This window comes from Schistocerca nitens, chromosome 2 (genome assembly GCF_023898315.1).
Source record: "Schistocerca nitens isolate TAMUIC-IGC-003100 chromosome 2, iqSchNite1.1, whole genome shotgun sequence".
Taxonomy (NCBI): domain Eukaryota; kingdom Metazoa; phylum Arthropoda; class Insecta; order Orthoptera; family Acrididae; genus Schistocerca; species Schistocerca nitens.
The window spans coordinates 886521502-886535212 of NC_064615.1; the positions used below are offsets into that span (position 1 = coordinate 886521502).

The 13711-nt window shown below is 42.8% G+C and overlaps 1 protein-coding gene across 2 annotated transcripts in view; it reads left to right on the forward strand.

The window, feature by feature from the left end:
- Window positions 1-13711, forward strand: part of LOC126237191 (sphingomyelin phosphodiesterase-like) — a 373735-nt gene that overhangs the window by 330868 nt on the left and 29156 nt on the right. For both annotated transcript variants that reach the window (XM_049947067.1, XM_049947070.1), the window contains exon 8: window positions 8228-8398. In XM_049947067.1, coding sequence (XP_049803024.1) covers window positions 8228-8398 — 171 coding nt within the window. The remainder of the gene's footprint in view (window positions 1-8227; window positions 8399-13711) is intronic.

The window sequence follows — 13711 nt, forward strand, 5'->3', positions numbered from 1 at the left end:
GACCTGTTATTGTACTTGGTGTGTTTTTCAAGTAATGTCCATTTGCACATAAGCACACAATGAAAGGTTCTGTCAAAAAAGTAAATTTATTTTCAGGAAGTACATGCTTCACACTATTTTTTGACATAGTTGCCAAGTTTGTTGAAACATGTATCACACCTCTCAACCAATTTTAAAATACCCTCCTCATAAAAACTTGCCACCTGCTCCGATAACCAAGAGTTCACTGCCATTTTCAGGTCGTCGTCATCATTGTAATGGTTACCACTGAGGGGTTGTTTGAGGTGGAGTAACAGATGGTAATTGCTTGGCACAGGATCAGAACTGTAGGGTGGGTGGTCTAAAACTTCAAAACCAAAACTGTCCAATAAATTGAGGGTCTGACCTGTAGTGTGAGGTCTCGCATTGTCATGGAGAAGGACAATTCCCTTTGTCAGCATGCCGCATCTTTTGTTTTGCATTGCTCTGTGTACCTTTCTCAGGGTTTAGCAGTATGCTTTTGCATTGATAGTGGTTCCTCATTGCACAAAGTCGACCAGCAAAACACCATGCCTATCCCAAAACACCAACACCATGATTTTGCACTGGACAGTGTCTGTCTGACCTTCACCTATACAGGCGAGTGTGTGTGTCTCCATTCCATGCTCTGTTGCTTTGATTTGGGCATGATTCGTGAAACCCATGTTTTGTCTCCAGTTACAATCTGACTCAAGAAGCCATCACCTTCTTCATGATAATGAGTCAAGAACTTCATCACACACTCAAATCTTTGGTTTTTGTGGTCCACTGTTAGGAGTTTGGAACTGACTGGGTGCACAGTTTCCTAAAATTTAGGTGTTCAGAAACAATGTTGTAAAGCACTGATCTCAACACATCAGGAAATTCATTTGAGAGACCTGTTTTTGTGAAGCACCTGTTCTCATGAATCCTCACTTCAACTGAAGCCAACAAATCGTCTGTAATCAAAGAAGGGTGACTGGAGCAGTCCTCATCATGGACGTTGTCATGACTATCCTTGAATTCTCATACCCACTTAAACACTATGCTTTCACTCATAACAGTATCACCGTACACTTTGCATATCTGTCGATGAATTTCTGCAACAGACAGGTTCCTTGCTTTCAAAAACTGTATCAATGAGTGAACCTCACATGCAGCAGGCGAGTTGATGGTCTTAAACATTTTGAAAGCACAGAACAGAACCACACAGGTTAGCTACAGAGCTGAAACTGAGCATAGTTGTTCCCAAGGCATGCTGGTACGCGACTAAATGGATCTTACTAAAAAAAAAAACATGGCTTGTAGCAGAAGTAACCTAACAACTGTGCCAGACACTTATTGTCTTTTATAGGCACTGATGATCACAGCACCATATTCTGCCTGTTCACATATCTCTGTATTTGAATAAGCATGCCTATACCAGTTTCTTTGGCGCTTCAGTTTATAACTCATCCTAGGCCCATGCTAAATAAGACTAACAGAAATATTGACTGGGTACAAAGAATAACAACACAAATGGTAACAGGTTTGTTTGACTACTCGACAAAAAATCCCAAGCTTTCTGGGGGTCACAGCTCATGATGTCAGGCTGCCAAATACCTAGTGCTGCCAGTAGATGTCACCCTTAGAGAGTCATTCTCAGAGAATCTGAAGTGGAGACATGTGGTATCACCGCTCACAGTCATTAACGTGCAGCGAACCAGCTTTATTGCCATGCCCACTCACTATGTTCAAGGGGGAGGCTTGGTGACGGAATCAACTAGAGCAGTTTTGGTCATGACACATTTATTCTTCACAAGTCTTACAGTAAGTTACAAATGCAGTTCATCACTAATGCCCATCCGTACAGGCACATTGCACTGGCGGTACGGCTTGATCACTGATCCCAGAGGGTATACATTCCAGTGATGAGCCGTGGCACAACCAGAGGTGCCACGATGACCGCGAAAGGGAGAAAGTCACTGCCAAATGGAAGGGTGGACACTGCACAACAAGCAACTGCATTTAAGACTGCGTGTACACATTTGCGGAGGAGTTGTGTTAACTCAACACATGCGGTCAGCAGCAGGAGAAGCCGGAGACATGTGTCACATCATGCTGACCAGCTCGCACTGTCCACCTGCTTTGTCCCGTGCGGTGCTGTGCATGAAGCACCATTGCCAAAATTCGGCATAATGATATAGCTGCACTCATGAATGCCATCACCTCACTTACTTGTGTCGGCTGTGCTGTAGTTCAGCACTTTGCATGTTTGAATGGTGTGGCTGCCACACAGATCCCCCCTTGGAGAGCAGAGCTCTGTAGCTGCGAAAATGCGGTGATCATTCTGTGGCACGCATGTGTTTAAAGTTTGCGTGCTGCATAATGACAGTGCGGCAGCATTGGCAGGGGTCGGTCAGTGTTGGAAGGGCGGCAGCCCATGACTTCAGCATGCTGGACCGGCGAGTGTGGAGTGGGCATGTCCTCGCACGGTCGGTTAGTGAGAATGGCAGCAGGCACTGGCTACAACTCTCCGTACCAATGCACAGTGAAGGCGTGCACTGGAGGTCATTTGGTATAACGTCTCAAAGGCACTGACATTTAATAACAACTCCGAGTATTCACAAGAGTTACAGAAAAAGTTCACTATTTACATTGTTCAGAATGGTGTCGAGAGTGGCAAGTCCAAGTGTTCATACATTGCACAGTTCCAAAAGTTTGCCAAGTGACTCAGTCACAGGAACACATCACAGCACTTGAACCGATCTCTACGCTCAAGTCAACAGAGGTCCGGAGAATATACACGAGTGTGGTACTGTCGTGACTCGAACGTGAGTCCGGGAGCTGCTATGGACAAGCCGGGAAGTGTGGAGCACGATGTCCGGAGCTCAACGGCAATGAGAATAAGGTAAACTGGCACGGATGCTGGTCCAGCCTCAGTGCCCTATGCGGCAGAGACACAGGGACACAAACGCAGGTTCAAGAGCTGCGACGGACATGGGAGGAGTTGTCCGGGACTCGACTGGAGTTACCGGCTGAAGGCATGGGCAGCTGAAGGGTGGGTCTCTGCAGCAGTGGCAGCTCCTGTAAACTGGATTCTGACAGCATTCAGCGGCTCAGGTGCATGTTTGCTGTTTTGGGTGGCGTGGCGCATTGGCGACGCAGCATTGCCATTTGAATTGGACGCGGTGGCTGGCACGTGTGATGTAGTCTGCTGGCGGCTGTAGTGGGGGCGACGGGTGCGCCTGTGGTGGGCGCAGTCCGGGCGGCCGTGCATTACCAGTGGCTACGAGTGCGGGCTCCATCCAATCGCTGCCAGAGGGAGTGTCATATGTAATCAGATCTACTGCCGGGTCGAAGAACTGCATGGCTGCTGGAGCGTGCAAGACATAAGCTGGCTTGACTCAGTTGATTGACACTGTAGACGGCTTCCTATTGCATTTGATGGCCAGTGTTTTGTCTCCTCAGGCGATCATGCGGTGCGGTCCGTAGTAGGGTGGCTGGAGAGGTGGCTGTACTGTGTCAGTAAGCAACATGATGTGCATGCAGCGCTGCAGGTCGGTGTGCACAAATACCTTTCCAGTGCCACACCACATCGGTGCATGCACTTGGAGGCTGGCCAAGTGAGTGAGCAGATGTTCTGCCAGAGTGAGTGCCGCAGCGTAGTGTAGGAGTAATACTTCTTCGACAAAATCGCCTGGGATTGTCGGACGTGGTCCATAAATGAGGTCAGCAGGTGATGTGCCGATGTCCTCCTTCAGCATTACCCACAGGCCGAGCAGCACTAGTAGGAGTGCTTCTGGCCATGAGGTGTCGTGGCAAGTTAGGGTGGCTTTCAGAGTCCTGTGGAGCCGTTTGACTGTGCTATTCGACGCCAGCTGGTAGCTTGTTGTCCTGTGTAACCAGATGCAACACAGTCTGGTGATGTGTGTGAACAATGCACAGTCAAACTGGCGGCTGCAATCAGTTGTCACGTGACTGGGACATCTGAAGCGTGCCACCCAGGTGTCGACAAATGCGGTGGCAACAGTCTTGGCAGTGAGTTCCACAACAGGTGTTGCTTCCTGCCAATAAGTGAAGCAGTCCACCATAGTTATACCGCTTGCCTTGAGAGAGAGGAAGCGGGCTGACAAGGTCCATGTGAATGTGCATAAATCGGCATGTCGTGTCAGGGAAGGTGCCCACGGGTGCGTGGGTGTGCCTCCCGACTTTGGTGCGCTGACATGCTGTGCAAGTGCGCGCCCATTCACGGCAGTCCTTCCAAAGCCCGGGCCAGGTGAAACGTGCAGCCAGGAGCATCGCAGTGGTGTTAGTGCCGGAGTGTGACAGTCCGTGGGCACGTCGAAGGCACTGTGCCGGAATTTCTCCAGAAGGTATGGTCAGTGCGTGCCGGTTGAGATGTCATACCAAATGTTCCGGGCAGAGCCGGAGACAGGCACCAGCTCCAGTTGCAGGCCACTGGAAGTGTCGTGACGGAAGTGGTGCAGTTCTTCATCACTCTCCTGTCCTCAAAGTTCACAGGGGGTGAGATAACAGCACACACTTGGGACAAACAATCAGGGATAATATTGTCTATCCCAAAAATGTGTCAGATGTCTGTCGTGAATTGCGACAAATACTCTAATTCCTGGAGTTAGCGCGGTGAAAAATTATTGTGATTATTCTGGAACGCATGAGTAATTGGTTTGTGGTCAGTGAAAATGACGAATTGTTGGGCTTCTACAGATGGTCGGAAGTATTTCACTGCCACATAAACCGCAAGCAACTCTCGGTCATAAGCGCTCCAAGCACATTGTGATTCAGATACCTTCTTAGAGAAAAAACCAAGAGGCTGCCAGTTCCTGCTGATGTGCTGTTGTAACGTCGCACTGATGGTGGCCTGGCTGGCGTCCACGGCTACAGCTGTGTGTGTGTCATGTACTGGGTGCGCAAGCAGCATCGTTTCTGCGAGATTCCATTTTGAGTCCGTGAAGCTCTGCTCCATTGCGTCCGTCCAATTCACGAGGGTTTTTCCCTTTGAAGTAGGACTGTGTAAAGCCTTATTTAAAGGCTCTTGCATGGCGGCAATGTTGGGCAGGTGTCGGCGATAAAAGTTCTACATGCCGTGGTAACAGCGTAATTCTTTGCGGGTCTGCGGACGCGACATGTTCAGTATCACTTGCACTTCCTCCGGTACTGGAGTCGATCCGGTGGGGGTAATTAAATGGCCAAGGAACTCGATTTCTGTCACACCAAATTCCCATTTTGCTGGATTAATAACGTCAGCTTCACTCAGGCGCTGAAAGGCGGTTGTCAGGTGGCGGCAGTGGGAGCTGTTTGTAGGCCGACTGCGTCAGTGGGACGGTGATTATATCCTGCACTTTGGCTCCGTAGTTCTGGTCGAGCTGGCTCACTACATGTCCAAATTTTGCCAGGTCGTAGGTTACATGGTTGTTCATAAAGACCACTTCTACTTGGCTGAACCACATTAGAGGGTCATGGGGCCAAAAGGGAGGCAGCCTGATCAACACCTGTCCAGTGCTTGTGGGCGCTCTGGTGATTGTAGTAAGCGTCAGTGTGGTGGGGATTTGCACGCCAAAATTGTCCTGGGCTGTCCATGGCTGCACGCCGTTCGCGCGTGTAGTCCGTGCTTGTAGCTCACTCTCCAGCCCCTTGTTGCGTGCAAGCAGGTCTTCAACAGTCTTTTGCAACACTTCTAAAGTTGCCATCTTAGCTTATAGTCGAGTTCTTGCACAAGGGGAAAGGATACAATGAAAATAACACAACAAAGGAAAACACACAAAAAAGAATAACACTAGTCAGTTCACGAACAAAACATACACGCAAAAAAGCAATACAAAAAAATGAGTTTGTTCAAAAAAAAATTGCTTATCACTACAGAGTACTGTTCGGGTGCGTGCATGTACGTGCCAGACTAATCGTGGTTCCACGTCACTTATACCAACGAACATTCATCGCCAAGTGTTGTTACCCTCAGATCACGTTGGAGTCACCAGTGAAGCAGAGATGTGTGGTATCACTGCTTACAGTCATTAACGTGCAGCAGACCAGCTTTATTGCTGTGCCCACACACTATGTTCAAGGAGGAGGCTTGGTGACAGAAACAACTAGAGCAGTTGTGGTCGTGACACATTTATACTTCACAAGTCTTACACTAAGTTACAAATGCAGTTCATCACTAATGCCCATCCGTACAGGCACATTGCACTGGCGGTACGGCTTGATCACTGATCCCAGAGGGTATACACTCCAGTGATGAGCCGTGGCACAACCAGAGGTGCCACGATGACCGCGAAAGGGAGAAAGTCACTGCCAAATGGAAGGGTGGACACTGCACAACAAGCAACTGCATTTAAGACTGCGTGTACACATTTGCGGAGGAGTCGCATTAACTTGACGCATGTGGTCAGCGGTGGGAGAAGTTGGAGATGTGTGTCACGTCACGTTGACCAGCTCGCCCTGTCTGCCTGCTTTGTCCCGTGCCGTCCAGTGCGCAACGCACCTTGCCAAAATTCGGCGTAATGGTATAGCTACACTCGTGAATGCCGGGCATCGCTTACTTGTGTTGGCTGTGCTGTAGTTCAGCCCTTTGCGCGTTTGACTGGTGTGGCCGCCACAAATCTATGTACAGTGAAAGAGTGGCCAACACCACTAAAGCAGTCATGTTTCTTCCAAACTATAGCAGCAGATACAAACAGGACTGTAACAAGTAGAGATTTTGTTGTTACACCTCTGATACCGAGGCAAAAAGAAGAGATAAAATGGCATAAACAAATTTTGAACTATTGTCTGTTTACTGGACCAATACAGCTCTTTAGTTATGTTCACACTAACACTATATGGAGTTCAGTACAGTGAATGTAAAAGCTATTTATACAACTTCATATTTCTGCTTTGAAGCTTGTTCAGGAGCCAAATCACTAAAATAACAAGAACCTACCACAAATTTAGGTGTCAAGTGCAAGAAGTTAAACACGAAACTTGCACCTCACTAGATAAGACAAAACTCAACAACAAATATAAATGCCTTAATTTAGACAATCTACATAGGTGCTGTGTCATGAGACTACAAACTCTGTAGTCTAAAGTATTGTCAACGCGATTTTTTCAGTGCACTATCTTCAATTTGACACTTATTTACAGTAAACAGTTCTACTAGGACTAACTGCAAGGAATTTTTCATTTCAGCACATATTCACTGCAGAGAGTACATTTTTTCTGGGGTACTATTGATGTGTATAAGTTATTTCAAAGGCTGTATCAGATTTAAATTTGTTTCATATGACCCATAACTGAGAACAAAATATGTTGGTTTCATTAGAAAATTATGATTCCAATTTGATTATTATAATTTCAACTCAACAAAAAATGTACAATTTAAATAAAAGTAAAAAAAAATTGCAATAAAGGAGACACAGACGAGAGATTTTCCTGTTACCAGACTTCAATGCTATACATTCACCAGCAAGCACCTATGTAACACACACCAAGTGTTCTGCACTTAACAGTGCTCAGAAATGATTTTTAGAGGCAACTTTTTCAAGCTTTTCTTTTCTAAAATTGTGTTTTAAAAAATTGATGTTTGGCCATAGACTTCCAAATACCAAAAATGTAAAGAAAATTGAATGGAGCTGTTCCATAAGGTCCCCTTGTTGGAGAAAACCTCATATTTACACTCTCTGTCATAAACTCTATACAACCTGAAGTCTGACCAGAGTATAAACACTTATAGAGTGCATAAAAAATCTGACACTAACTCAAATTCATTGCAGTCATTTCTGCAAGTCTTGAAGAGAACGACTCTCTGAGTGTGACATCTACATACATACATTTAGCTACTGGTAGCTTTAGGTACTAGCTAGCCCTTCATCACAAGCTGTGACCTCAGAAAGCTGAGGTTTAATGTCTAGTGTCCGATTCACAGAACAGTGTTACAGAAGTGCTGAAAAACCTGAATGGGAAGATTCTTGAAAATGGGTGCCAACTAACCCCTGGAACTCTACTTACAATGTTTCATGAATGTGTGTTAAGTGAGGAATCTAGTAATGTGCCAGATTCCTCTACGTGTCATACCAGTAGTGACTGTGGAAAAATATTAGACTAATTACAGTGCACACAAGTGTGTGTGTGTGTGTGTGTGTGTGTGTGTGTGTGTGTGTGTGTGTTTGTGTTTGTGAAAAAGAAATGATATACAAACAGATTTATGTTCATGGTTCTGAAATTCAGTACGTCAATAACTGTTTCATAGGTGGATTCATTACAAGCCTGCAGATCCAAGTGAACAGCTCAAGTGGTTAGCAGAAACATTACTTGCAGCTGAAGCAGCAGGAGAAAAAGTACACATTCTTGGCCACGTTCCATCAGGATCTAGTGACTGCTATTCAACATGGTCAAGAGAATACAACAAAATAGTTGATCGGTATGTAATTGTAGAAGATTACAAAATATATAACAGATTATTGTTCACATTGGTCTGCAATATAATCTTCTCATCTTATATGGACATGACAGAATTATGTCATTTTGATAACTTTGTCATTAGGACATATGTGTGGTAACTCGCTGTAGACTGTATTGGTTGATCTAGTTGATCACTGGATAAAGAACATTTCTGCATGAGAGAGAAATGAAAAGCCTTGCATTTTCATTGCAATTTGACTGTAGGTACCTGAAGGGCTGATCCTTCAGTTTTCCCAAATGGTGGCAACTGAGTAATTTTGAAGTTAAATTGTGTTGAAATTGATGTCAAGTTGGAGACATGATGAACTGTTAGATGAGGGAAAAGGGGGAAGAGACATTTCTGGGAACTAGTCTATGAAGATATGTGCAGAAAACAGGAAAGGAGATAACTATGCAATACAGTTTGTCATCTCAACAGTGAATATCTTCCACAGATTTACAGGTATTGGTTCCTCCAATAGAAAGCTCATTTGTTAATATGATTGTATCACATGATGTCCATTATCATAGAGGCAAGGAAAATGGTAGGAGGAAAGTGTATTCTGTACATGTGAAACACAAACAGAAAAGTCCTAGTGGCAAACATCAGCCATCTCATTGTGAGTATGGTAAGTGAGCTAATGTGTGTAGTTTAGGCTGCAGCGTTGACCTCAGCTGACATGGGCACAAGATGTTGTGACTTGTCCTGTTGCACATATACAAGGGTTGCCATTTAAGTTTTACAAATCACTAGATGGCACTATCGGGATGTGTTTCAAAATTTGCCATCTGTCATGGAAATGTTAAAAATGTTGGAAAGCCTACTAAAGATAGACACAAATTATTCTGAAAAAGCCTACTTACAAACTTTCAAGAACCAGTACTAGGTGAAGAATCTGGAGATATACTTCAGCCTCCTACATAACGCTCCTGTAGGGACAATGAAAACAAAATTATGCTAATTACAGCATGTGCAGAGGCATGCTTCATGCGTGACTGGAATGGAAAAAATCCATTAAATTTCGCACAATGCTAAGTACCTTTGCCATACACTTCACACTGGTTTGCAGGCAATGAATGCAGATGAAACTGTTGTATTGGCTCATAAGTAAACATCATTAAAGTGTACAGGTTGAAGAATAAATTGCACATTTAGAATCGACATGCAATTCCTCTTCCAGGTTCAAGACAAAAGTTTATCTAGCAGAATCAGTTTGGATTCACTTTGAAAACACATATATGAGAATGAGGAGCTGCCAACACTGTCACATATTGCTGCACATTAGAATATACAAGGAAATGTGTATCACCCCACACTATTGTACTAGCTGTAGTAGCTCATTGAGTAGACTGCTGGTACATCAAACCCACATCCACCATGGAATCATGGTCGAAAACCTCATAAGGTATCTTTTTTTTATTTTTTAGACATTTGTTCCCCAGTTCTCATCATTTATAAGCTGGACATCATTTTGTCACATGACAATAGCCCATCACATGACAGTGAGATCCATTAAGGAGCATGCTTGTGTCTACTAACCATACTGGTCCTGTCAAGTTTGTGTAGGGCAGCTTCCCAATGGAATACATAAATGATGAATATGTCAATATGCTTTTGGTGCTGCTGCTCCATCCCCAATAAGAATGTTTTTAATCACCTGGAGTAATGCCTTCATGAATCCAGTAATTTTCACCCACAAATAATGGACAGAGGTCATTCAAGGACTAGTGCACTCTATAGACAGAGGAAGTGTTTCTTGAAACTGTTCATCAGTCACCTCAATGAAGTACCCATGATAGTGCAAGGCAGTTCCAGATATTTCAGAGACTGGTTGTTGAAGTGTTTCATGAACTGCAACCATATTGTTACATATTAACTCAACACGAGCAACCAGAAGACTGCATTTGATGAGATAAGTTTCATGAATGGCTTTTGTGCCAAGTGGAAGATAACCAACATTTTATAAATAACGTGATATGGACTAATGAATATAGCTTCACTTATGAAGGTATTTTCAACCTCCACAATAGCTGCTATTGGTTGGAACACAGTCCACATGTCACCTGTGAATGTGGCTTTCAGGCATACTTTAGCAGAAACCTGCGGGCTGGAATAAGGTGAGGACTGCTTTTGAGCCCCTTACCTATTGCTGGACAAGTTGAATACACCCCTGTATCACATGTTTTTTTGCAATACTTTGCTTGACAAATTAGAAAACATTCCATTTGGTGTTCAGCAACAGAATGTGCTTAACTATTTTTATTTGTGGGGATACATAAATGGACAAATTTATAGTACTCCACCCTTGGATATATATGACCTAATAGTTTGTATGCATGGCGCTTTGGCAGTGGTGGATGCAGATGTGTTGTGTAGAATCCAGCAAAGTATGATCCAATTAGTGGCAAAGCATTTGCAAATGCGAGGTGGTCACTTTGAACATCTACTCTAAAATGAATGTTCCTTGTACATGTACATACCAGCTCTGTGAAAATATGCCTGGATGTCAAATGCACAGAATGGAATTCTTGTGTGTAGCAGAACTTGTAATTTACTGTATCCCACATATTGTGTTTTTTGTGCATCATTATATACAGATGGGTACTGTATCCACTATTATTTTCTATTCACTTTACTTGCATCATGGAAGAAACAAAGTGGTCATTTACATTTATAAGAAGTTCATGTTATGTCTTAATGGTTAGGTGAAGGTAACAGAAACAGAAGGAAATACACAAGATACTGCATTGTGGAGGTGTAAACTGGATACAATTTGATGCTTTAACTGGGGGGGGGGGGGGGGGGGGAATAAAAATAAATAAATGAAAATAACAAGTTTGGCGTGAAAATTACTTGGACACGATACACTTTTGTCTTGAACTGAGATGAGGAATGAGGAGTGGCAGTTTTTCTTCATAGAACGTACTTATCTGATAATTTTCTTATTTTTTATACAGTGTGACTCCATCTATTTTCTGTAACTTTGTAGTCAACAGTATCCAAGACCTTAAATGGCCTTCTGTTAGGTGCTCTGTTATGGCAGATCTCATACTTCCATCTTCTGAAACTAAACTATGCTGTGCTGAAAAGATTAAATTTATTTAGATGTATTCATTAATCTGCCTCTTCACTGTTCATAATATTTTTGAGAATGGTTATAGCAAAGAATCATGTTGTTGTTGTTGTGGTCTTCAGTCCTGAGACTGGTTTGATGCAGCTCTCCACGCTACTCTATCCTATGCAAGCTTCTTCATCTCCCAGTACCTACTGCAGCCTACATCCTTCTGAATCTGCTTAGTGTATTCATCTCTTGGTCTCCCTCTACAATTTTTACCCTCCACGCTGCCCTCCAATGCTAAATTTGTGATCCCTTGATGCCTCAGAACATTTCCTACCAACCGATCCCTTCTTCTAGTTAAGTTGTGCCACAAACTCCTCTTCTCCCCAATCCTATTCAGTACCTCCTCATTCGTTATGTGGTATACCCATCTAATCTTTAGCATTCTTCTGTAGCACCACATTTCGAAAGCTTCTATTCTCTTCTTGTCCAAACTATTTATTGTCCATGTTTCACTTCCATACATGGGTACACTCCATACATATACTTTCAGAAACAACTTCCTGACACTTAAATCTATACTCGATGTTAACAAATTTCTCTTCTTCAGAAACGATTTCCTTGCCATTGCCAGTCTACATTTTATATCCTCTCTACTTTGACCATCATCAGTTATTTTGCTCCCCAAATAGCAAAACTCCTTTACTACTTTAAGTGTCTCATTTCCTAATCTAATACCCTCAACATCACCCGAGTTAATTCGAATACATTCCATTATCCTCGTTTTGCTTTTGTTGATGTCCATCTTATATCCTCCTTTCAAGACAATGTCCATTCCATTTAACTGCTCTTCCAAGTCCTTTGCTGTCTCTGACAGAATTACAATGTCATTGGCGAACCTCAGAGTTTTTATTTCTTCTCCGTGGATTTTAATACCTACTCCGAATTTTTCTTTTGTTTCCTTTACTGCTTGCTCAATATACAGATTGAATAACATTGGGGATAGGCTACAACCCTGTCTCACTCCCTTCCCAACCACTGCTTCCCTTTCATGTCCCTCGACTCTTATAACTGCCATATGGTTTCTGTACAAATTGTAAATAGCCTTTCGCTCCCCGTATTTTACCCCTGCCACCTTCAGAATTTGAAAGAGAGTATTCCAATCAACATTGTCAAAAGCTTTCTCTAAGTCTACACATGCTAGAAATGTAGGTTTGCCTTTTCTTAATCTAGCTTCTAAAATAAGTCGTAGGGTCAGTATTGCCTCACGTGTCCCCATATTTCTACGGAATCCAAACTGATCTTTCCCAAGGTCAGCTTCTACCAGTTTTTCCATTTGTCAGTAAAGAATTCGCGTTAGTCTTTTGCAGCCGTGACTTATTAAACTGATAGTTCGGTAATTTTCACATCCGTCTACACCTGTTTTCTTTGGGATTGGAATTATTATATTCTTCTTGAAGTCTGAGAGTATTTCATCTGTCTCATACATCTTGCTCACCTGATGGTAGAGTTTTGTCAGGGCTGGCTCTCCCAAGGCTAACAGTAGTTCGAATAGAACGTTTTTTACTCCCAAGGCCTTGTTTCGACTAGGTCTTTCAGTGGTCTCTCAAATTCTTCACGCAGTATCATATCTCCCATTTCATCTTCATCTACGTCCTCTTCCATTTCCATAATATTGCCCTCAAGTACATTGCCCTTGTGTAGGCCCTCTATATATAGTACTCCTTCCACCTTTCTGCTTTCCCTTCTTTGCTTAGAACTGGGTTTCCATCTCAGCTCTTGATATTTCATAACCACAATTTAATTTACCTTTAGCATTACATTTCTTGAGTGAGAAATATAAGGCTTGCCTCTTGAAAGTTAACTTTTATGGTATCAGTATACTTCTTCAGTACACAGATTGGTTATTTCAGAGAGAGTAGATGATCCAAATTTTTTTTTTTTTACAAAAAAAGAGGGGTGTGTGTTTTTAATTGTTATTTATTTTATTTATTCTTTGCTGTATATTTTATACCCATTTCGACTTTTCATATTTCCAGTAAATGATTTTCTTTTGTAATAAATTTTCATTCTATTTATATCTTAGAATTGAAAACTAGGATCAGATACAATTAATTGTGTTAATTTATATTTTACAATGCTCCTCCATCTTATATTCATATTATTTGTATTTTAATACATTAGAAGTTGTTTGATTACTTAGTTTTGTGCCTTAGTACCCTCTAAGATCAGTA